The 26,179-nt window shown below is 36.5% G+C and overlaps 2 protein-coding genes across 2 annotated transcripts; one reads left to right on the top strand and one right to left on the bottom strand.

Annotated features, from left to right (window-relative positions):
- Positions 1-597: 597 nt before the first annotated feature.
- tapbp.1 (TAP binding protein (tapasin), tandem duplicate 1) lies at positions 598-7,943 on the bottom strand. The gene is made up of 8 exons (XM_038302865.1): positions 7,746-7,943; positions 5,392-5,583; positions 3,632-3,880; positions 3,187-3,546; positions 2,783-3,106; positions 1,336-1,437; positions 1,186-1,214; positions 598-1,089 (listed from the first exon to the last, which is right to left on the bottom strand). Exons 1-8 carry the CDS (start codon positions 7,804-7,806, stop codon positions 1,078-1,080), a joined length of 1,329 nt encoding a protein of 442 aa, XP_038158793.1. The 5' UTR covers positions 7,807-7,943; the 3' UTR covers positions 598-1,077.
- A 6,374-nt stretch (positions 7,944-14,317) lies between these two features.
- Positions 14,318-25,438, top strand: LOC119795113 (major histocompatibility complex class I-related gene protein-like). Its single transcript, XM_038302936.1, has 6 exons — positions 14,318-14,329; positions 19,113-19,437; positions 22,828-23,106; positions 23,201-23,503; positions 24,121-24,222; positions 25,147-25,438. Exons 1-6 carry the CDS (start codon positions 14,318-14,320, stop codon positions 25,158-25,160), a joined length of 1,035 nt encoding a protein of 344 aa, XP_038158864.1. The 3' UTR covers positions 25,161-25,438.
- Positions 25,439-26,179: the final 741 nt, after the last annotated feature.

Below are 26,179 nucleotides of genomic sequence, written 5' to 3'. Positions count from 1 at the left end.
GCAGTCCACTGCTCCCCAAGGGGATGGGTTATATACAGATAATGAATTTCATTGCTTTGTAATGACAATAAAGTTGAATATCTTGGACATGTTTACTTTAACTTCCACTCCTGGGAGGATTGTCTCCTGTCATCAATGTTTTCCAGCTGGGAATAATCTCTCTATCTGTAGAATGATGGATGTTAAATAGTTTAGAAATGAACATGTACCATTTCCTGGACTGATGGGTAGCAACAGCACCTTAATTATAGTCATTACTGATGTCTTTTTATCTTGCAGCATTAAGTTCTCACTATGGTAAAACATTTAATCTCCATATAATGGTAAAAAAAAAACTTAAGTTGCAGCATAATTTCTTCCTGTTTATTTATTCTTTCATTGCAAAGTTTACTTTAAATTTGATAAACTTTTCATTTTCTTTTAAATAATTATTCACAAAATGACAAATTGGTAATTCTATCTTTACAGTTATGGTCTGCAAATAAGAATGTCCATTTGTCTTAAAAGTAAAAGATTAATAGAGGAACCTCGATCATATATGATTCATCTAATCTTTAAAGATTCAACTGACCAGGACAAGAAAAAAATAAACAGGTGATGTTTTAAGAAACATGTTTATTTTAGAGAAAATACAGAAATGAAAAACTTTCTTTTAGATTCACTCTCTAAAACATTTCTTCATGTTTCTATAAAAAGAACAAGAAGTTTCACTCAGTCTTTAAGAGCATCACAATTTCCAACAAAAAGCAAAAACAAAGACATTCAACAAGACAAACTTTTTCACCCGACAAAGCTTCCATTATTCTAAATTACTTTAATGATTGCTTCCCTTTCCCGGTGTTTGCAATAAACCCTCAAAAAAAAGAGACAATATTGACACAAATATATACATATCCAACATGAAAAGCTTTCCTAATAAAATTTTTTTTTCTGAAAACATAAAAACAGTGAATTCTGCAGAGATTTCTGACCAGGCAGTAAAACAGTGAAAGGATGATCTGGGTGAAGAGGTGGAGCTGCTCCTAAAATCCCACTGAAGGTAAGAAAAGTCATTAACATCCGTCGACTTCTTCATCTTTACTTTTCTTTCTGTAATCAGGGGAAAAAAACAGGATCACATTAAAACAACAGACATTAACAGACATGTGAAGAAATATGTATTTTATAAAATGTGAATTTTCGCACCTTATCTCCTTCATCAGCTTTATTTGAGCCTGAAAGCAGAAAAATAAACAAAAATCACAAGAGTCTAAAAGTTTAAATAAGGCTTAAATTGTAAAAAAATAAAATAAAAAATGTATGTGTCCGAATATCTGAACCCTGATGAACCTTTACCTGATCCAGTAAAGGTCCATGACACAAACTTGATGAATCCATAGAGAACCAGCGCCACGCCGACCATCGCCATGGAGTCCTCGATGGAGGGACTGCTGAACCCTGAGAGAAAGAAAAAAAAATCAATTTAAATTCAATTGATTTTTAAATAGCTGAAGTTCTGATATAGAACAAGAAATATTTATTTTTCTGTGTGTTAGTTGTTTTTTATAAAAGAGCTTCAAACAAACTTTAGAAAACAACACAACAGATCCCAGACTTTCATTATGAACCCAGAACTTAGAGATGTTGAGCTAAAAGAAAAACTTTTACTATCATTAACCGTTCTGTTTGTTACATCTATGGAAGTGAGACAAGATGAGGAGATTTCCTTAAAACATGTTTTAATTCATACATTTTTTTGCAGCAGTATTTCTGCATATCATCACTAGGGTCCCATCACAGCATTCCAATGAAGCAGAGGACTGGACTTTGACTAGGCCACTGCAGAACTGTAGTTCCTTTTATCTCTAGTGTTTTTTTTTTTTTTTTTTTTTATATTTTGTACCGTTGTCAAACCTGATGAACCAGTTTAGCCAAATTCTTCATCTGTTTGACTGATGGCCTTTGATACAAAAAAGGCGTTCATGATCAAAACCATGACAATAATATGTCCAGATCCCCCGGCTGCACAGCAGCCACCACCGTGCTTCATAGCTGGTCAGAGCTGTTGGCGCTGACATGCTGCGTTCCTCTCAATTATTGTTCATCCCTTCTGATGGTCTAGTAGTGAACGTCTTTCAGTTCCTTCAGATGCAGCTTTAAAAACAGAGCTTCTGCCGCCATCTTATTTATTTCCTTCCATCCTTCCAAACCCTCCATATTGGTTCAGTCTTTCTCCGATTCTCCTGTCATGAATTTTACTGTTTGTCTTTTGGAGCTTTGGAAGAATTAGCTGAGATATTAATTATTTATTGGAAGTTTTGTTCTGAGCTCTTTATCTTCATTGCTACAAAAAGATCTAGAAATAATTAAAACATTTCTTAAATTAATTATATTTACGCTTAATTTGAGCAGGTAAATAAGATGATTTGCGAATGGAATTAGAGCATTTACTCTTAAATTAGATACATCGATAATATGCACTTGAAATAATACAATTTAATCATTTTTTTCTTATTTTAAATATAAATTCTCTTGTTCCACTGGCAAAGTGTTTAACTTAACTCCTCAATTAAAGACAATATGAGATTATTTGAAGAAAAAATGACTTATTTAGATTAAAATTTTTGCAGTGTAAAAACATTTTAAAGAACAGAAATATCTGTTATTAACACATAAAAGGAGATTGAAAAGTTCAAATATCTTTTGACCATGACTCTAAAGTGAAAGTTCTAATCTCTGTTAATAAAGAGAAGGAAACCGTCTTAATCCGATCCAGTCATTCAGTAAGGATTTCCATAGTTACCGATAACGTTGAGGGTCACGCTGGCCCGCCGCGTTCCTCCTTCATGAACGGCCACACAGCTGAGCTCTCCTCCTCGGCCCAGGTCCAGTTTGGACGTGTCCAGCACCAGCCGGCTGCTCTGGCTGAAGGTGCCGTCCCAGGCCTGTCTGTGACCCGACATGCTGCCGGACCCCAGAGATATGGACCGACCGTCAGAACCTTTAAACTCCCAGCTCAGCTCCAGAGGGAGCGGGGAGAAGCCTGAACCTTCACACTGGACGTTTATGGTCTGACCCGGGACAGCGAGGGGCAGAGCAGACGGGTGGATGGAGAGAGATGGAGGTTCTGATGGAGAGGAGAGAAATCAGGTCATTAATGAAAGAGTTTTAGATTGTTTCCAATTAAGCTGAATGTTTTTTCAGTACCGATAATCTCCAGCTCCATGGCGATCTGGGCCAGCAGGTAGGGCAGGTAGACGGTGCAGATGTACGTCCCAGTGTGCCGGACCTTCGCCTCCTCCAGAAACAGGGAGGCGTTTCCTCTCTCATGCAGAGCCTCGAAGTCCAGAGTGGCTCCCACCTCATGAGTGTCGGCCAGACGGTCCGTCTTCCCGTCGTAAGCCAGAACCAGCCGGCCGTCGCCTCGGGTCTGGTACCGCCACTCCACCGCAAAACCCGACGAGGACAGCGGAGTGGACTGGTCCACCCAGAAGTTGCAGTCCAGAGTGACCGGTTCTCCCAGTCTGGACTTGGCAGACATGGTTTTACTGGTGATACTCAGGATCACTGAGGAGACAGGAACCCAGAATCAATCAGACAGAACAGAGTGTAGAACCTTTAGCTCCCTCCTTCTGATGAGGTGACCCGGTACCGTCGTGTTCTTTGGTTCCGGTTGGAGCCCGTGAGATGGTGGAAACGCCGATCGCCTCATCGAGGCCCTGGAAGGAAGCTGAGAACCAATCGGCCTGCAGATAAATGGGGCTGAGGGCTGATTCTGTCAGGGAGGCGACCCACTTCAGGCTGGACGGCTGCGGCAGGAAGGGGTTGATCTCACACTGGGGCTTCCTGATGGAGCCTCTGGGGGGGTTCATGGAGGGGTGGCAGAGGGCGGCCGACGGGTCTGAGGAAGGAGGAGACGGAGCGTTAACGGGTGGAAAAATGGTCCAAAGGAAACCAGGGGGAAGAGGGAAAAAAGTTTAAACTTCATAAGATGTAAAAAAAAAAAAAAAAAAAAACAGCTAAATATTTAGTTGGGATTTTATGCGACAGAAAATAAATATTAGAGCAGAAGTAAGAAGAGAAAGAAAATGGAACTTTAGAAAGTTTTGTAGTTTAATACATAATCAAATTTTCTGAGTCAATTATTTTTAAGGATCAGATTTTACTGTAAATAGATTTTATTTTTTATTTTTTATTTTTGGGTATTTTTCTCCCTATTTTCTGATCAAGACAAAAACTTTAATCCAATCATTTTTTCTAAACAGCTGAATTTTCATTTGAATTGATGAATAGCATTTAAAAAACAGTTTTCCTTTGGATCTGGATCTTTCCTGTGTCACTCTAACATATCTCTCTGGATCTCTGGTCGTTGTCCTGGAAACATGAACTTCCAGCTCAGCCTCCAACCTTCTGCAGCCTCTAATCAGCTTCCTCTGATGAAGGAGGAATGATGCTGCCACCACCATGCCTCATAGAGGGGATGATTATAATTATAAACTCCTAGTTTGGACCAAATAACCTTCTTACATTTGTGTCTGCTGTCTCTCCTACATGGCTTATTATAATCTACTAACAGGATGGCGTCTTTTTAACAAAGCTAGATTAGATTTTAGGTTAGATTTTAGGAGGAGCCGAATGACATAACAAAAGGGCCACAAGTTTATAAAACTCCTTTAATATAATAATTTATAACGTATTAAATATTTGTTGTAAAAACAAAATACATAAAATACATCAAACCCCAAATGTCAGTAACAAATTATGTAATCAAGGCCTGTAATGTATTGAAATAACAGAAACGTCACATCATTGTTATTTAATAGAAAGATATTGGAACAGATCTGGAAACTGAATTATTGTCCAGGTCTAATTTTAGGTGTAAATAATTCTTGTTTCCTGTTAAGGGAATCTTCCACCAGAGCAGTGGTGAGATAATAATTAATGCACTAATGGTCCTAGTAAAACCAGGAGCAGAAGGAGCCTCATAACTTTGGCTTCATCTCTGATTAATGTTGTCCTTCCTAAACCAGTCAGTATAAATGGATGCACATATATTATAAGGTCTGCATTGGTCCATCCTCCTCCTATGTTTAGATGATTCAACAGCTTAAAGCTCTATTAGATGCAGGAGGCAGCTGGTTTTATTTAGGGACCTCAGAGTAGAGGCGGTGACATGTGTGAAAACTACATTTCTGTTTGACCGACTGGTTTGTTTGTGTCTGTTTAATGACATCCAGGAATAATAACTCTACAGGGTAGCAGCATCTATCATCTTTGCAGGAATATTTTGATCTTTTCCTAAAGTTTTTGGCAAATAAATATTCTTATTTATGCAAACAGCCCAATCAGAGATAATAGAAACCAGACGCTAACTTCAGCTGCACATGTTGCTCTGATCCATGTTGGACTAACCTGTTATGACATAAACTCTGTTGGGGTTGATGTCAGATGGAGCTCGCTGGGTTTCTGCAGTCTGACTCTGGGAGTCTGTCCGGATGTAAAGCAGAGATTTCTCCTGGGTCGTGGCTCCTGTTAGACCTCCTCCTCTGCCTGGCTTCTCCTGGACGAACCAGCACTCCATCACAGGGCAGGAGGAGCTGCAGGCTGCAGACAACAGATTTAAGGAAATTACTTTACAAGATTCAGGGCAGAAAAATGATCCAAGTATAGATAGTGTACATACTAGTTCAAAGGGTTTCAATTATGTTTTTATATCTATTTAATTTGCCTGATAAATATTAACTATTGAAATATTTCAGGTAACAGAAAAAGTTTATTTCTAAGTATTTCTAAGTATCAGCCTGAAGTAAAATAAATATTATAAAACAAGGAACAACTGTCTATAATGAAAAATACACTTAAGTTTCACAATAGTCTGGGTGACTCTAATGTCATGGTCAACATTAGATCACATCATAGGAGACATGAGAAAGTTTCCCAGTTGAACTAGATAAATAATAACCAGATAAGGTTTGTCTTTGTGTTGGACTTCTGTCAATGAGAACTGAAAACTGAATCAATAAAATATTAGTTTAAAGCTGTGTGAAGAAAGGCAGTTGCTAAATAATCACATCTGATTATTTTATATAGTCTATTTTAAATCCAATACTATTTAACATGCATTTTCATGATTAGTAAACTAGTACGAATTTTACAGTAAAAATATTTGGTGAAATAAAATTGTTTTGGTTTGAAAAAAACAAAAAAACATTGTCTTAATCAGTAAACAGAAAAATTAGTCAATAATTATCATTCATATCATTGGTAGTGAAAGCTACTGTAATAAGAGCTGACCTTTAAAGACCTTTAAAGGAATAGTACACCCAAAACATGATTAGCCTTCATTTTCTACTCACCCCCATGCTGAACAACACTCTGGAGTACTTTTTTGATATCTCAAATGCATCTGGAGATCTGGGAGGCTTCTTGTTGTCTGCTGACATTCAAATAATGGAGGTCCATGGCGCCCGAGACAGAAAGGTCCATAAAAGTCCACAAAAACGTGTCAATATTCCTCCATACTGCTCGTCCAATGTAATCCAAGTGTCCTGAGTGGGTAGCATCCAGAATTTACTCGAAACGAAGTCATTTAGAATGTTTTTAGAGCATAAACAGTAGTGTATAGGATTTCCTAATAGCGCCCCCATGCGCGCTCACGATTCTACGGAAGCCGGCAGACCAAACCGGAAGAAAGTGCGCATTCAGCGTCTGGTCTGCCGATAATGCAAGCGTAGAAGAAGAAATGTGCTGTTTACCTGTGCAAAGAAAGAAACAACGAAAGAAAAATGTCTGAGGACTTCAGTGTTGAGGAAGAGCATGAGTTCTTTGCCGAGCTGAATGCGCTGGTTTGGTCTGCCGGCTTCCGTAGAATCGCGAGCGCGCATGGGGGCGCTATTAGGTAATCCTATACACTACTGTTTATGCTCTAAAAACATTCTAAATGACTTCGTTTCGAGTAAATTCTGGATGCTACCCACTCAGGACACTTGGATTACATTGGACGAGCAGTATGGAGGAATATTGACACGTTTTTGTGGACTTTTATGGACCTTTCTGTCTCGGGCGCCATGGACCTCCATTATTTGAATGTCAGCAGACAGCAAGAAGCCTCCCAGATCTCCAGATGCATTTGAGATATCAAAAAAGTACTCCAGAGTGTTGTTCAGCATGGAGGTGAGTAGAAAATGAAGGCTAATCATGTTTTGGGTGTACTATTCCTTTAATAAGAAAAGTAAATGTCCTGTTGAGACCAAAAGCGTTTAATCGTTTCCAAATCATGGTCAATAAGCTTTATTACAGTTAAAATGATTTTGTTGTACAATTATGAATTAATATCCTTTAGTTAACTGTTTGGGATACATTTGTTTTAATTTTAACTTAAAGGTTTTGGCGGAACAGGATGCAGACATTTTGAGTTATGATTGTCGCTGAACGCTGCATACCATACTTCATTTTAAAAACATAAAATTTTTAAAATCACTCCGCTTCTAAGTGAACAGCAGAGTTTAGAGCGATTTATTTTAAGTTTAACCAGGTTTTGAAGCTTTCGGCTAAATTCGGCCTCAATGTAACTTAGATATAAATTCGTTTTTCTATCTGTCATGTATAATTTGCTATTTTAGCTGTTTAGATATAATTAAAATCTGCTAAAGCTGAGCTTTGAAGGGTATCCCGCTGAAAACCAGCAGATATTTTCTGTTTCTGCTCACAGGTCTTATTGTGTCCAGCGGACAGTAAAGCAGCAGAAATGATGATATTTAGCTTACCTTGTATAAAGCCGATGAAGGCGATAATAGACAGTTTATAAATTGTAGAAAAGTCCGTCATGGTGCCACTTAGACCGTTTCTCTCTGGTCTGTTTCTTTACTAAAAGCTCGTGGAGTAAAGTTGCTTTAATGCTGGTTTTCCCCCTGAAAACCCAACAGCAGCATTTTACTTTCGCTTTCACTAACAACGTCATTTAGCATGAACACTACGGTCATAATATCAAACATAAGTACCTAAACCCTCTATTTAATCTGCTAACTGGCAACTAAACTAAGCTAAATAAAAGAAAATGAATTTGTTTAAAGTTGAGCTTTGCGGTAAATTTGTTTAGACAGGGAGAGTTCTTGATCTTCACCACTAGAGGGCGACAGATACCCACAAATAGATCTGGTAGAAACAGTTCCTGTTTGATAAATAATTTATCCTCTGGACTGCTCTGGTGTAGATTATCATGTTAAATGTGAGGTTAATCCGAATTATCTTTGTCAGAATGTAAGGAAACAGATCATTTGAATGTGTTAAACAGTTAATTCATAACCAGAGATATCAAAATACAAAAGGAGGAGCCAGTCATCTGAAACCTAACTCGACCTGAGAGTGCTGAGGTGAAATAAGGACAAGAGAAACAGAAACATCGAAATTTACACAATCATTTCTGAGAAACAGCAAAAATTTACTGTCTCAACTTTAGATATAACAAATCACATTTGTAAAATACGCCTGTCTGATTAAAATATATATTTTTTATTAGTATGGTTTATTATTTTATTATGGTACTTTTATTCAAACAGGCTTGCATCATAGAAAGCCACAATCAAGAGAGCAAAAAAATAAAAATAAAAATGATAAGTTAATTCTAGATCAAAGGTGTAAAGTACAGATTTAAATTCTGGAAATGTAGATATAAACATAACAAGAAAGAGTTTAGTTATAGTTGTGCTGATACTGCTTTTCATCACATTTTATGCAGGCAGATACATTTTCTTTAATGAGTCTTTAATATAACATGAGCAGATGTTGTTATATTTTTTCTGTTTTCTTTCTGCATGCATGACTTTTGAATGTGTCCAAACAAGGAAGACGTTAAGCTTCTCTGTCCCAGTAAAGGTTAAACTGATACTAACCAGGGCAGTAAATGTCTTCCTGGTTTTTGTGCCAACATTATTGTTATGACTCATCTATAAACCAACCCAACACAGTGGTCAGTTATACTCCGTCAGCCAAGATGGTGGCGCCCTAACATCACTAGTAACCACGCTCAGTTGATTTCCTGATTATGTTGTTGCAGCAGTCATGGAGCCACACAGCAGAGAAATAAACAGAAGAGAAACAGGGTTTTCAGTTTTAGTTAGCTGGAATTAAAGAAGCCTCAGATTAATTAATTAGTCTGATCATTGCAGCATTGGTTTTATTAAATGAACAACAAATAAATAAAGCAGCAAAGCTATTATATCTTAAGCAGTTTATCTTCATGGTATCTTTATATTCATTCTAACTGTAAGGACCAAAGTAACTTATAAGTTCCAGATTAAAATAAGCAGAGGCAGTTTGTCAGTGACAAATAAATACCACATGACTCATAGGTGTTTGTCTTTGCTCCATTTTAAAACAGGTTGCGACACAACACAAAAATGCATCATGGCTGTGAGAAATTAACAACATGTCACATCTTTGTATCAGGTACAATTTCTACATCTCAGTCTGTAGACGATTAATTACAGCTAATATCAGAATTTAGATATTTGGGTTAGCTGTTAGACACAACGCTCTCCTTTCAAAGTCTTAAAAAACTGATAACTCAGAGAATTATGTACAATATTTCTGATTTTAATCAAATAGGGGATCACGTATGAAGGAAGCTGCCATGATGCTTTTGCACTGTATCATCTTTTCCTTTGTAAACTATTGCATAACTAGCTGGTCTCTGACAGGTGTTATACAAAAAAAGCATTGGAAATTTGGCATAAAGAAACCGTTGTATTATTACGTCAAAATATAATCTATTAAGCTTTGAAAACTTAACAAAACATAAAAATGCCTTATCTATTAAAGCTTACATGGTTTCGTTCCAACACTGCAAAAGGACTACATTAACTATAGCTGATGACAGCATCCCGGACCACCAGGGCCATGAGTAGAGCTGAACGTGAGGTACCTGTGAGAAAAAGAGCATCTGGTCAAAATGTAATTTCATATAAGGGCTGTGTGCAATAGAATGGAATAATCTGCCAATTTCTGTGACGGAATCTCCTAGTCTTGAAACTTTTAAGGTCAGCTCAAACTTGTTAGTTCATTTTATAAGAACTCAGATCGTCACTTAGGGCAGTTAGTACTTAAGGGAAGGTGCAGTGTTTTAGGAAATTCAACAATTACTCTCCTGCTTCTTCTGACTCTATCCTTTGTGTATTCTGCTGTTGTGAGTGACCCTGATGTACTAATTTTCTCAGGACTGTTTGTAATGCATGTGCCCTGTGTTTCTTTAATTTTAAATTTAATGTTAACATTAACCTGTCCAGGGACTGTAGATTATATTAGATTATATTACCTTTATTGATCTCACAGAGGAGAAATTCACTGGTCACATATTGAGATAGTAATTAAAGAAGATGCAAACAAGGAGGAAAAAGGTGCATTAAGAATAAACAATATATATACAGTATATCAAGATAAATAGGATTAAGGTGCATGTGTACATGTATCACACACAATGAAAAACAAAATAAAAATAAGAAATAAAAAAATAAAAAATACAGCGGAGTAGCACAGAGATTTGAGGTGACATATGTAATATCCGCATGGCTTATATACAGGTGGATTTACTTTTACATTAAAGTGTAGTAGGTGAGGAGCAACGGTGAGGTAGTGGTATGACTATTCTATTCACATATATTGCACATTCAGCATATTGCACAGTCAATAAATAAAAACTATAATATAGCTGCACAGTGGTTTTTACAGGAGTTGTTGTGGTTATAGTGCATTATTAAAGAGTCTGGTGGCAATAAGAATGAATGGAAATTGATGGAAATTAGCGAATGGCTACAATCTAGCATATTTATATATGACATTGTTGAGCCATACCATTTGCTGGCTCCACAAGTGCATTAATAATAAACTGTGTGATAGGATCAACATAAGCTATCACAGAGTTTTTATTTTTTTGTGGAGGCTGAATAGTAGGTAATTTTAGTTTTAGTAAAACTTTATCAATTTTGGACCACTCAAGGTAAAGTGTAAAGTGTTTTTCCCTTTTTTATGCTAGTATCTTAAAAACCCGAAAGCTGACGGAAACAAAGAGACAAGGGACATCGACTTCTTTGCTCTGATTATTATGGGAACATTTCTCCAAGGAATTTTGATTGTGTTTATCCTGGGATCATATGGCAATGATTTAAGAACTGCTTAAAAAAACAGAGTTACTAATCAAAGACATTTACTTGAAATTGATGGATGTGAAATGGAATACACTGTCTCCTTGGCAACAAGACTGAACAATACATAGATGGTACAATACATTTTTAATACCTGATCAAACAGAATTTTTCTTTTAATTTTCAATCAAGCCACAAAGTTTAAAAACAGTACTGGATTGTGTTAATGAAAAGATGGTATATAAGAGACGTATTAAGGCTTTAAATAATGTGAACTTAAAAGAAAGAATACTTTTAAGGTTGATCTTGATGTGAAACCTGTGTGGCGGTTTCTTTATAAGCCACCATTGAAAAAAATACGGTGATTTACAATGAAGAATTCTACATGGTCTTGTTTCAGTTATTGTTTTTGTTTCTGTTTTTCCTGATATTTCAGAAAAATATATTTTTTGTTCGCTATGAGAAACCATTTTAATTGTTTTGTACAATACTATCAAATAATGGATTTACTCATAATACTTGACATTAAGAAATTATTTGGAGATAGTTTTACAGATAAATCTTTTATTTGGGGATTTTTAATATTAGGCAGGATAAAAAGAAAGGTGGTTTAATTCTTTCAGTGGTCAAGTTATGTTGGCTATTTATTTGAGCAGGGAATATAGGCGCGGTAACGAGCATGGAAAAATTATGTAAAACTCTTTCAGAACGTTGTTAGAGCAAGATTAATATTAGAATATAAATACAATCTATAAATGGATGAGTTGGATGTTTTCAAAAAGCTTTGGTATTTAGAAGGATTTCTGTTTATTCTAAATAATGACAAACTTTTATTTATAAATGTGTTGATATATGTCTTTCTTATCAGAAGTTTAATAGATAACCAAATATTTAAATAATCATAAGTGAAATATGAATAGCTTGACTGTTCTGGTAACTTTTCTGTAAATTATTCTGAAACATGTTATTTTACATGAATTCTTTGCAAAGGGAAATTTTCCAAATGCTTCATTTGAGCCATTGGAAGTAATGCCTCACCTAGAACTTCCTGTTGATGCCTTTTTTTTTTTTCTTGATCAGATTTTCCTTTTTCAATCACACCAGCTTTTTAAAAAGAAGACAGAAAAGGATTAGAGTTGAGTTAGATTTTTTTGTTTAAGCCCTAAACTCCAAGGATTTTAGATCCATTTAAATCATTTATTTTAATTAATACATTTATATTAAATAAAGTATTTTTAGTATCCACTTCTTTCAGTGAAATTGATGTCATTATTCAAAACACTGACTAAATTACTTCTCCTATTTAAATCCCATACTCTACCTGCAGAAGAAGCTTTCAGATTGCTTATGATGCTCTGTAACAAACATGTTGTTCACTTTTTTAGGTATGGATACCGTGCTGTCTAAGAGATGCTCAAAGATGATTTAACAGTTAAAAAACAAAACAAAAACAAAAAAACAGTAAATTAGGAAATTACATTTTTTAAGGGAACCAAGTGTTCCAAATACCAAGTGTTATATTATTTCCCAGGCAACCAGTTTTCAGGCTATTGAACAAAAATGTGTTTCAGGTAAAAAGTAGCACTGATAACCTGCTTAATTAGTTTATATCTATCTATCTATCTATATCTCTCTCTCTCTCTCTCTCTCTCTCTCTCTCTCTCTCTCTCTCTCTCTATATATATATATATATATATATATATATATATATATATATATATATATATATATATATATATATATATATAAAACTGTTTTCTCACCCCTCGTGGGGTGGTATGTGTCATCCTCAAGCTCGGGTCCTCTACCAGAGGCCTGGGAGTTTGAGGGTTCTGCGCAGTATCTTAGCTGTTCCTAGGACTGCGCTCTTCTGGACAGAGACCTCTGATGTTTTCACTGGATTCTGCTGTAGCCACTCTCCCAGTTTGGGGGTCACAGCCCCCAGTGCTCCAATTACCACTGGCACCACTGCTGCTCTTACTTTCCACATCTTTTCTAGCTCCTCCTTCAGTCCTTGGTATTTCTCAAGCTTCTCGTGTTCTTTCTTCTTGATGTTGCTGTCGCTTGGGATTGCCACATCTATCACTACTGCCTTCTTCTGCTGTTTGTCGATCAACACGATGTCTGGTTGGTTAGCCATCACCTGTTTGTCAGTCTGGATCTTGAAGTCCCATAGGATCTTAGCTCGCTCATTCTCAACTACCTTAGGAGGTGTCTTCCATTTTGACCTTGGGACTTCCAGCCCATACTCATGGCAGATGTTTCTGTACACTATGACAGCTACCTGGTTGTGGCGTTCCATGTATGCACTTCCTGCCTGCATTTTACACCATGCTGTTATGTGCTGTATTGTTTCAGAGGCATCTTTGCACAGTCTGCACCTGGGACCCTGCCTGGTGTGGTAGACCCTGGCCTCTATTGATCTTGTACTGAGTGCCTGTTCTTGTGCTGCCATGATTAGTGCCTCTGTGCTGTCCTTCAGTCCAGCCTTTTCCAGCCACTGGTAGGACCACTTCTTCTATTTGTCTGTGGTACATGCCGTGCAGCGGCTTGTCCCTCCATGATGGTTCTCCTTCCTCTTTCTTGTCTTCACTTTCGGTTTTCTCCTGCCTGAGGTATATATATATATATATATATATATATATATATATATATATATATATATATATATATATATATATATATATATATATATATATATATATATATATATATATATATATATATATATATATATATATATATATATATATATATACATATATATATATATATATATATATATATATATATATATATATATATATATGCAGAAGAAAACAACAATAATAGAACATTTTATATCAGCTAAAAATATTAGGTGATTTTTACATTTGATCAAAGCCTTTCACAAGATTTTAGAAACAGCTGATTTTCTGAAATAAAAATGATAATATTACCATTTAGTCCTACCTCTCTGTCTCTCCATGTGATATTTTAATTTCTGTTTCATTAGTAACCTTGCTGGTTCAAGTGACGTTGACATTAAAGCTGGATTCTCATTGGTTAAGTAAAGGTTGATGTTCCAGCCTTATGTCTCTAGCAGTGGAAAGGAGAACAACAGATCAGCTCGGAAATCAAGTTAATTTTTTGAAAGTCTAGATGAGGAATCATGAAGAAGCTGAAGTGTTTCGTGGTTCTGTTGGGAATATTTATACATAATGTGGCAGCAGGTAAGTTACTAAAACATTTTATAAGATCTATTAGCGAGAGTCTGAAATCTAACAGCTTATTAAACTAGTTTTATATCTAGACCCAGCTGGCTGCCATCACTACCTGTCTACTATTGCTGCTCCCTGTAAAATGCTCTTTCTAAAAAAGATAAAGACTTTCTTTGCCCTGCTTTATTTTTTTCAATTTGCATATTAAAGTAAGACTTTGTTTTAAATAGCTGATTTTAAATTGTATAAAAATATTGCAACGAACTGATAGTTTCCTTTTCTAATTAAGAGTCAAACCCTTTTCTTTTATCTCCTTCCAACACTGACGCTGGTTATCTTACTTATATTTGTTTTTGTGCTTCTATCCTCTATTATATTTTACTTTTCAGGACTTTAATCTCCTTGATATGTGCTTCATATTTCATGATAATGTGCTCAACTTCCTGAGGAACATCTTAAATCACGTGAATGAAATGTTAAGTATTTCATAGACAGCCTACTTGCTCTCAGAGGATAAGCGAAAGTAAAATGTAATTATAAAAAAATAACTTAAGTTACAGGAAGAAGAAAAAAAAAGAGTTTTAAGCAGTAACTCTTTGATAATCTGATTTGGTTTTTATCAGTTAAATAAAAATAGGAAGCTGTTTGCTTATTTTGATATTGTTAAGAATACTTTAAAAAGTGGCTAAAAATGAAAATAATTTCAAGAATATTTTCAAGTAAAAGTATTTCACAGTTACAAAGCAATTTTTTCAGCAGACTGAGAGTGTTTTGAAATAAAACCAGTCAGTCAACTTTAATTAATTTTATCTCAAAATGGTACATCAGGCTGATCTATACAGCCATATTGAATCAATTAGAAAATGTATTCTATTTAGAGCTTGGTTGTCAGATAAAAAGTACATTTTGAGAACAGCTGTATTTAAGAAGGTATCTAAATATTTAAAATATTTCTTTCTGCTGGTCAGATTTCATCAGGGGTGGAAAGTAACGAATTGCATTTACTCACGTTACTGTAATTGAGTACTTTTTATGAGTAATTTGTAATTTTCTGAGTAGTTTTTGAAATATGTAATTTTACTTTTACTCCAGTAAATTTTAACCTAGGTAAAACGTCCTCACGTACTGAGTAAAAAAAAAAAAAATACTGGTGAAAAAATTAAATGCGGCCCGAAATTTAAACCCCTGTGTCACGGAACCAAAACTTAATGCGCGACCCTGCCTTGCAATTACCCTTTGTATTGTCTCATAATCCAGTGCTGAGCTTTAGAAGATGGCAGTTGCTAATTACGACACAGAGAGTATGGATGAGGAAACACATTCTGGAGACGAAAGCCAGAAAAACCCTTGGCCATATCTGGACGGATTAATTGTTTTCAAATGCACAAAGGGGAACAATGTGATGATGCAGTGCAACATGTACCTGGCCAGCAAAACTGAGCTTTCGGCTTTTAAAACATCAACATCCAATTTACGAAAACATGTGGCGGTAAGTTAGCGCATATGTTTTTGTCTCCGACATCCCAAACTGTTTATTTATTATTTATGTATAAGCGAGGTCTTGGCTTGTTAGCAGTTGCTTAGAATAATCTAGTTCGGAATATCAAAAGTATGACTGAGTTGGGAATGCAAGCATTACAGGTATTTATTTTAATGAGGCGATAAATAAAATAGAATGTTATGATGGTTTCATCATAGGGCTAGGCGATAATTCAATAACGATATATATTGATCGATAGACGTGTGGTGCAATAGAAAAAAAGAGAGTCGATAAAAGTTCGATAAAAAAGAAACGCAGTTTTCCTTCCTTCTCATTGTAGCCTAGCATGTAGGTTTATGCTAGTCACTACTTCCTCCCAACCAATCACAATCGCGGACCCAGGCACGCCGTCACCAAGCGCCGCCCTCTCAAACCACAACACAGAGCACATGAAGATGTCGCAGCAAGGAGAGGCGGAGGAAATTGTTTCAAAGAAGGGTTTTTGTAGTTCGCCAATTTGGCAGTATTTCGGTCATGGCAAGTCGGACCAAAAAACAAACCACAGTCATCTATAAAATGTGTAGGGAACCAGTGAAAACGAAGTCTGATAACACAACCAACTTTTTTTTTTTTTTTATCATCTCAGCCGCTCACACCCGCAGGAGTACGAGCTGTGTTGGCCCCGGCGCGGCTCTCCTCCGAGGAATCTTCGGGAATTTCAGGAAAATATATATATTTTCAGTTCTGGGCAGTTTCCGATGTAGTTCTAACAATTGAGATAAAAATGCTGAGGGGCCAGCAACTTCAAAGTAATAACTCAGGTTAAAGCAGGAAACGGGGGGGCGGCGGCGGTGGGGGGCATTTATTTGTTATATTTATTTTGGTCACTTTTCTGGTCACTTTAGTTTATTCTTTGTCAGTATTTAATAACATAACCCAGGTCTCCTAAGTTATTTTTCTTTAAAACAATTCTGTTATGGTTAAAAAAGTTGGTTAAATAAAGATTTAATTTGAAGTCTGTGTTTGTGTTTTTTAATAAAATTAAATCATTTAGCAATATTATAAAAAGTCCAGGCAGAGCTGCACATAAAATATGGTTTCAAATCTTTTCAATAATTATCGATATCGATCAATATGCATTTTTTTTTTATCGATAAGCTTTTTTTCTATATCGCCCAGCCCTATTTCATCATGGACCTGAAGGTCCTCCTGCTCGCACTCATCCGGTTCCTTCCCCCATCTCTCTCTGGTGTTCTGTGAACTTCAGGTTCAGCATTAAACTGTTGAACTCCTTCCCAAACATTAAGAAGCTGTCTCTGAAACTCAACACAGGCCTTCCAGACTCAGCTGCCTGTGAGAGGCTTTTTAGTTCAGCCGGGTTGCTCTTCACAGCAAAGAGAGCAAAACTTACAGCAAAAAACTTTGAAATTCTGTCATGATTGGCTAATGGACTTAACCCACATGCAGAACACCAAACTTGAGACAGAGGAAAATTTAACAATGTTTATTAAGGAGGAAACATACAGAGTAATATGGACTGGTTCTGGTACAGGTCCAGGACTGGTTTCACAGATATCTGAAGGGATGAGAGTTTGATTAGCCAGGCAGTTAGATCGTTTGACGAGTGAGTAATTCCTGAATGTACCTTGAAGAGGTTCTGACAGATCCTTGAGATGGGAAAACCGGTTGGGTCCAGAGATTGTGGAAGTAGCAGAGAGCTCAGCAGCAGCAGCGTCTAGCTTCTGGTTAGTGAGACTCTGACGTGGGTTGTTCCTAGCTCTTCCCTGAGAGCTGAAGGAGGAATCCAGACTAAGACCTTCAGGTTTGGCTTCCTTGGGCAGGCAGGCAGGTTTCCAGGTAAAGCTCATCCAGAGCTTCAGACTTTGGTCAGGTTTTCAAACTTGGTCAACACTCCGGCATCGAAGGAAGGTCTGACTGCTGCTTATGTAGGAAGGTCTCCTGATGGGTTGATGAGCTTCAGGTGTGCGGGAGGCTCCAGCCCAGGAGACACACAGCGCTCTCTGCTGGAGACAGATGGTAGATCTCCAGATCCCAACAGTAACCCCAGTCCTTAACAGAAAACATATAACAGAAGAGGATCCTCGGCGCCCTCTGGTGGGCAAGCCTCAGGATCCCAACAAAATCAGCTACTGCTGAAATTGAACAAGAGCTTTACCGGTCTAAAGTTGTAGATTTGGGGCAGTTGTGTGAGTTCCTGTGGACACTGAATTTTTAAGTTAGATCCTGTGAGGACTTTCTTTTAAATTGTTGGATCCTGTCAGAATTTTGTTTTATTGTGAACAGTGGGATCCTGTGGCATTTTAGTTTGATTTCTTGTATCTTTTGGGCAATCAATTTGAATACTTTAAAATGTAGTTAAAATTTCTTTATTGTTGGACAGTAGGATTTAAAATTGTTTGCACTTTATGGTACAGGTTGTGACTGTCCTTGTGCTATGGGGAAGTATGTTCTTTAGCCCAGCTGATCTTTTGCAAGTGCGGATGTCCACTGAAATACGCCTTGAAATCGATTAAAACACCTTGTGCTCAATTCGATTCATGACTCATCCTTTTTTTGCATTAAATAACTCAAAGTAACTAAGTAACTTTTACTCAAATTACATTTTAAATGAAGTAATTTTGTACTTTCACTTGAGTAAAATTTGAGATGGGTAATTTTACTTTTACTCTGAGTAAAATTCAGGCAAAGTAAAGATACTTTTACTCAATTACAATTTTTTAGTACTCTTTACACCTCTGGATTTCATATTCCTGTTTTAAATGTTGGGCTCCTCAGTGATGCAGTGGGTAGCACCGCTAACTTGCAGCAAGAAGGTTCTGGGTGCAAATCCCGGCCCGGGGTCTTTATGCATGGACATTCTTTCCAGGTACTCTGGCTTCCTCCTATAGTCGAAAAACATGGCTGTTAGGTTAATTGGTTTCTCTAAATTGTCCTTAGCTGGGATAGTAGTATGGGGCTGGGAGTGTGTGTTTGAACAGTTTTTGTCTCTGTGTTGCCCTGCGATTTACTGGCAACCTGTCCAGGGTGTACCACGCCTTTCTCCCATAGACAACTGGAGATAGGCAACAGCACCCCTTGTGGCCCCACTTGGGATAAGCATGACAGAAAATAGATGGCTGTTTTAAATGTCATGTTTTTATTATGAGTGGAAAGTCTTCAGCAGTAGAATGATTCATATAAATCAAAACTTTTAAGTATCAGTCTGTTACTGATGAATCCATAGAATGTATCTCATTTAGTGACTTTAATTGGTGAATTTAATTAACTTTTCTGTAATTTGCATTTTTATATAAGGGAAAGTATAGGTACCCTTGTAAAACAACAACCAAATATGCTAATTTTTACCCTTCAGTGAAGCATTCCCTGAGATATTTCCGTACTGCTACCTACGGAGTCCCAGGCTTTCCAGAGTTTGTTGGGGATGCAACAGTAAATGAAGTTCAGGTGGGATATTATGACAGCAACATCAAGACCGCCAAGCCCAAACAAGACTGGATGATGGAACTGTTTGAAAAGGATCCCAACCACCTGGAGTGGTATTCTAAGAAGTGTCTTCGAAGTCAACATTTATTGAGAGCAGACGTGAATGGCTTGAAGCAACGTTTAAACCTCACTGAAGGTAAGGAGCTTTTTAATAAACATGTTTTCTTCGCTTATATTGGCTTTAGGTTTCAGTATAAAGTGCTTGCCCCGAAATCCCACATACTCCATCAGTGCCCCGCTGCGCTCCAGACCGCCTGCTCAAAGCAAAGCCTACAGCCCCGACTGTGGCTCCCGTCCGCTCCGCTCTGAGTTCCTTGGAGATGGTAGAGAGCATGCGCGAGATGATTAAATTCAAAGCAGCAAAACGTACGGAAATGATCCAGGGTTTCTGCTGATCATTTAAAATAATTACAATCCATTATTTTTGGGGGGATGTTTTCATTAATTCCATAATTTTTTTGGATTTCGGTGTAACAATCAACATGTATCGAACCGAACCGAAAACCGTGACCAGAAACCGTGAATCGAACTGAACCGTGGATTTCGTGAACCGTTCCACCCCTAATAAATATATATATATATATTTATTCAGTTCTGGGCAGTTTCCCACGTAGTTCTAACAATTGAGAGAAAAATGCTGAGGAGCCAGCAACTATAAAGTAATAACTCAGGTTAAAGCAGGAAACTAAGCTGAACCATAACGAGGTGCCAGCAGCACCTCTAGAAGAATAGGGTTGAGAAAAAATACCCAATAGAAATGCTAGGTTAAAGGGTGAGTTGATTTTTGTTTGGGTTTTTGTTCTTGTTAAGGGGAGTTTACATGGTAGCCTAGTCCTACAATCTTTTAATTACCACAAGCTGGTGGTGTACTATTCCCACACAAATAGGGTATTCTATTTATTTATTTGTTATATTTATTTTGGTCACTTTTCTGGTCACTTAAGTTTATTCTTTGTCAGTATTTAATAACATAACTCACGTCTCCTAAGTTATTTTTCTTTAAAACAATTGTTATGGTTAAAAAAGTTGGTTAAATAAATATTTAATTGGAAGTCTGTGTTTGTGTTCTTTACTAAAATTAAATCATTTAGCAATATCATAAAAAGTCCAGGCAGAGCTGCACATAAAATATGGTTTCAAATCTTTTCAATAATTATCAATATCGATCAATATGCAATTTTTTTATCGATAAGCTTTTTTTCTATATCGCCCAGCCCTAATGTCAACCATCAGATAACTTACCTGGAACTTATGGCCCATAAATGAGCATACGCTGGCATACCTTCTTGCTGTATGTCAACGTGTGCCAGCATGTTTCAGTATGCATCAGAGTACTTCAGCATGCTCATAACTTCAACTTATCCCAGTTTTTGCCAGATTTTTCGTACATCAGCCTGGCTAAATCGTCAAGGTGTGGCTGGGGCTTTATGAACTGAAAATACACACATAAGAATGAATTACAGATTAGCATCATTTTGTGAACAGCGTATGTAGGATTTTAAAAGCATAGTGAAACGAATAGCATGTTTCAGGTAAAACTGAAAGATTAACATTTATTAATCATTTTATGGTGTAATGTGACTCTGAAAGGGAGCCAGCGTCTCCTGTTACAAGGTACACTATAACTGTCATCATTAATCATGTGAAACAGGTTCACAAAAGTTTAGTTTTTAGTTTTATGAATTTATTATAAATTCAGCACACAAACACACATGCAGCCAAAAAAAAAAAAAATCAATGAAGTCTTTAGAACAATTAGAGACAACTCTCAATAATAGTCTAAACATTATATGTATATGAAAACAACAAAATCAAAAACATAAATCTATTGGTGGCTGTTGGATACTAAAGAAAAGAGGCTTTTGTCTTCTTTCCAGATACTTTTACATCCTTTCTTTAACTGAAGTGCTTGGATGCTTTATTAGCTTATTTTTCATGGCTTGAATGCAGCACCACCTAGAGGCGTTTTGTAAAACAACAGTATGAAACAATGGCTCTGTTCGAAAACCTGGGCTGCATCCTCCAAGGACGCGGTCTACCTAGACTGGATCCTTCGAAGTCCTTGAAAATAAGGAGACCGGAAGAGTTTTGGCTGTAAATTCGAACAGATCTATCCTTCGGCGGGTTTTACCGTATGCTCTGTTGCTTAGCAACCATGGAAGTTGACACACAAAGCAGGAAAAGAATGAAAATCGAAGTTTTCAAAACTGTTTGTTTATTTCTTTCTTTTTTTATTATAAAGTGAACAAAGACTACACTCACAAGAATCCAGAGTGGAATAAAGGCACTAACCACCGGGAGCAGGAACAAATAAAATCAAATGTAATGATAGAAACCTTAGTCAGTTAAATAAAATGCTGCTGTCATTCTGCACTTTTCTGATGTTGTTGCTAATTTCAAATATCATTACTGTAAAAATGTCCATAGCTGCATAGTGGTTATTTATTCTCCAGTTTTATATTGTTAAACACTTTATAGAATTGTATTGTTTATATTTTAACTCTTCCCTCTTATTTTATTCTTATACATTTTTCTAAGGTCCTCATTTGTGTGACCATTTTCAATAAACTTTCTGCTGCTATAAATTTGCCCATTGTGGGACAATAAAGGGATTTTCTATTCTATAAAAGGGGTAGAAATATATAAGTAAATCTAAACAATGTATGTATAAAAAATATATATCTGCAAAATCTCTAATATTCAACAACAAAAAATACTTAGTTAAGCATAATGTGCAAAACAGCAATAAAAAATTTAACTATCAGATTTATAGTCCCCACCCTGCAGACCTATTAGAATCTGTCCTTAAATTACGGCCAAAAACATTTACATAGTAACAGATAAAAACCTATAGATAAATCAAACATTACCGCCACATATCTGACCATTAAAACAACTATTTTCATTAATTTCAGACGGAACTATTCACATACTTGTATTATATTAAACTGAACTTCAAATTTTCACCACTGTTCGGCGCATAGTAACCTTTCCTCTGATCACGGAGCAAATCCCGGCTTGCTTGGTCTCGCAATGAATCCTGGGTAAACCAAGGATTCCGAGGATACATCGGACCCGTCCTTCAAACCTGAAAAAGAAGGAGGCATTTTAAGGTCGCATAACGAGGACTCTTGGAATCTGACCAGATCTCTGCGCCGCACTATGACATAATAGTCCTTCGAATCTGGCCTTCTAAGGACGCGTCCTAGGTTTTCGAAAAGAGCAAATATAATCCTTGCAAAAAAGGCGGCATTTAATCTCATAATAAACCTTTTTCCTTATTCATAAGTTTGATATTGTCTCTCTTACCTCAAACTGAAAAAACAAAACAAAACAGTAAATGTTTATCTTCTTTTATTTATTTTCTTGTTAAATTCAATTTGGTGGTACATATATGAGATGTTAAACTCTGTTCCTGTCTTGGAAACATTTATTTTTTAATGATTTCGATTAACTGTTTTCCTTTTTTTTATGTGTAAGGTTAGTGTGCCCTCTTATGTTGCTTAAGTTTTTTTTTTTCTTTAAGGTCCCTACATTTTGCAGAGAATGAATGGCTGTGAGTGGGATGAGGAGACTGGAGAAATTACAGGATATGAGCTGTATGGTTATAATGGGGAAGACTTCTTAGCCCTGGACCTGAAGACCCTGACATGGATTGCTCCCAAACCACAAGCTGTACTCACAAAACTCACATGGGACACCATGAAAGCTAGATTAGAACAGTATAAACATTTTTACAACTATATATGTCCCGACTGGTTAAAGAAATATCTTCATTATGGGAGGAGCTTTCTGCAGAAGAAAGGTATATTTATGATATAATTTAAATGCAGCAACAACAGAATCTGCAAATGTATTACAAAGATCATCTTTTTTATTATAATTTTTTTCTTAAATAGAAAGACCCTCTGTGTCTCTGCTCCAGAGGACTCCCACCTCTATGTTGACCTGCCATGCTACAGGTTTCTACCCCGAAACTGCTGACATTTTCTGGAGAAGAGATGGAAAAGAGATTCATGAGGGTGTGGAGAAAGGAGAGATCCTTGCAAACAATGATGGAACCTTCCAGATGAGTGTTGAGTTCAATGTTTCATCTGTCCAGCCTGAAGACTGGAATAGATATGACTGTGTGTTTAAGTTCTCTGGTTTTAACGACAACATCATTGTCAAATTGGATAAATCCACAATCCGTACAAATTGGGGTAAGGGTTGTTTTAATCCTTTATATGCTGATAAATCTTCGAAGATAAATAAATAAGCATCAGTAATAAAATCCAAGTCTTTGCTCCAAGGAGGCCGCTCAATCATTAGATCATTACACGACACCCTCTGTTTCTACACCTTTGATAAACAGTGAGCACTTCAGACTCCAACACCAAAAAGCTGCAGTTTTGAAGCGGCTTTGACTAACTTTTTTTTTTTTGACTACTCATAATTTTCCCCTTGTTAAATTCCATAAAATTAATATGTTTGTCCATTTCTTGAAACCTTTGAAAAATGCATGTGGAATTATTATGATCTTTGTGTTCACATAAGCTGCTAGTGGTCATAGCACCTTATCATATGTACTCCTAGCTGTAGTTACTCCCGGTAAAAGCAATCTTATTAAGTATGGAGTGGTTTATAGGATGTCTGTCTTTTTTGTTATTCTGGTTCTTTTACAGTCTATTTTATTAACTCTTAAACTCATCATTGAACATTTTTCTCATTTTTAGTTTTGAAATATTAAAAGCTTACCCTAAGTTCTGGAGCCCTTTTATTTATGCATTCTGGGATTTCTGTAGATTTTAAAGTGACTCTTGTTTGTGGATCTCCTTAGCTTCTCCTTCAGAGTTTCCAGTCGCTCATGTTGCCGGAGGTGTTGGAGGATTAATTCTTATTGGAATTGCTGGAATCTTTTTTTGGGTTAGGAGAAATAATGGTGAGCAGAACACCCTTTTTTTCTACATTAAATACCAATTTGAAATTAAAGTTTTTTTTATTTTAGAGTTGGGTTATATTCAGAAATGTTTACTATTTGATTTTATTAAAGCCTTTAGCTCAGTGGTCTCCAACCCTGGTCCTCAAGATCTACTGTCCTACAGATTTTAGATGCATCCCTGCTTCAACACAGCTGAATCAAATGATTGATTACCTTTTCAAGCCATTCATTTGATTCAGCTGTGTTGAAGCAGGGATGCATCTAAAATCTGTAGGACAGTAGATCTTGAGGACCAGGGTTGGAGACCATAGCTTGATGTTGTTTATCCTTAAACTTAAAATTTCATCTCGTGAATATTTCCAGTATGTTATTCTCGGGATGGTGACTGAGATTTTAATAAATTAAACTTTTTATAATTTGTCTTAACAGATGAGGATTAAGCTTGAAGCATTACAGTTGGAAAGTTCTGGTCTAATGAAGGATTTTGGTTTAAGGAGCTACTGGCTCCTGCTGCACTATGTGGTTTTATTGTTTGTGGAAAAGTACCTTAGAAAGCTCAGAAAGCTGTTTAGAATCAGCAGGTTAAGTAAAGTTGGAGCTGATTGAGTGGAAAACAGTTGCCAATTGCCTCTCTAAGTCTTTTCTAAGTTATTTACTTGTAAACAAGTTATTTGATATTTCTTGAAAAGAAAAAAATCTATCTTTATTTTTGTTCACCAGATGAATGTTACATGTGGGACAGAACAAAGGTGGAGCATGAGGTGCAGGCTATAATAAGATAAAAGTAACATTTCATAATAATGACATGACAGGGTAACAACAACCATTCGCTTGTTGAAAATACTAGGATCTGTAAAATGTATTTAAACTGAATATTAATATCTCTGCAAAACAAAACCTGCCTTTTTTTAATTTTTTTTTTAGCAATAATCCTGTGAACAGGATGAGACAACAGCATGAGAAGCCAACAACGACAAGGAACCAGCCAAGAGTGACAGCAGAGGGAGAGCATTTATGGCTGACTGAAACAAAGGCTGGGCTAACGAGCTGATAAGGAGCAGGTGTGAGAAGAGACAACGAGGAAGCCGAGGGGAAAGGACCACACACAAGAGGGCAACAGAGAACAACAAAGAAAAACCTGAGCACTAAAATAAATCTAGAAAATACTACAAAATAGAAAACATGGAGCAAACTAATCTACTTGATCTAATAAACTTGACCTAATAAACTTGATCTTCATCAATGCCAAGTCAAATAAAATTGAAAGGGCCTGTTAGTGTTGCACTTTACTGATCTTTTTTACACTAATGCCCTTTTGCACCGTTATTTAAACTGTTTTCTTTTTTCTCCTACATTGTTAAATTCTGATCACTGCCGCACTTTGTATTGGTAATGTTTATCTTACCTAAACTGCAATCTAATTACACTGTTGTAAGCTGTATGCAACAAAATTTTGTTTTGTATACACACTGTGCATACAAAATGACAATAAAATGTGTCTAAATCTAAATGATGATTTTTGTGGCCCTCAACCGCATTTCAAGTGTGGAATATATTGGTATGTCAACTTAATCTGAAAGTAAATCACAACACGCATAAATTGGAAAGCAACTGGACTTTTTCTCAGTTCTTTTGAAGACCTTTGGAAACCTTATCCAGCAGTCTTTGTCTATTCTGTTTGCTCGCACAAGAGTACATACAGGCATGCCTAAAGAAAATGTTAGTGTGACTTTTACTGATAAAAGTGTGAAGCCCTTGTGAGTCATCACTGGTTATATTGTTTCATCTCAGTGAAGATGAAACGTGGAATATCAGCCTGCACTCTTAAAGAGTCAAGGAAATTTGTCTTGTAAGGTATGAATTCACACATGCCATGTGCACCTCTGACCAGAGGGTGGCACTGTGGGATGGTGGTACGTTGCCATACGAGGCATATAAGACTTTTACATTTTTGCGG

Source organism: Cyprinodon tularosa, unplaced genomic scaffold (assembly GCF_016077235.1).
Source record: "Cyprinodon tularosa strain WSP-4 unplaced genomic scaffold, ASM1607723v1 ctg5, whole genome shotgun sequence".
In the NCBI taxonomy this organism is placed as follows: Eukaryota; Metazoa; Chordata; class Actinopteri; order Cyprinodontiformes; family Cyprinodontidae; genus Cyprinodon; species Cyprinodon tularosa.
This window is presented reverse-complemented; position numbering and strand designations above follow the sequence as displayed.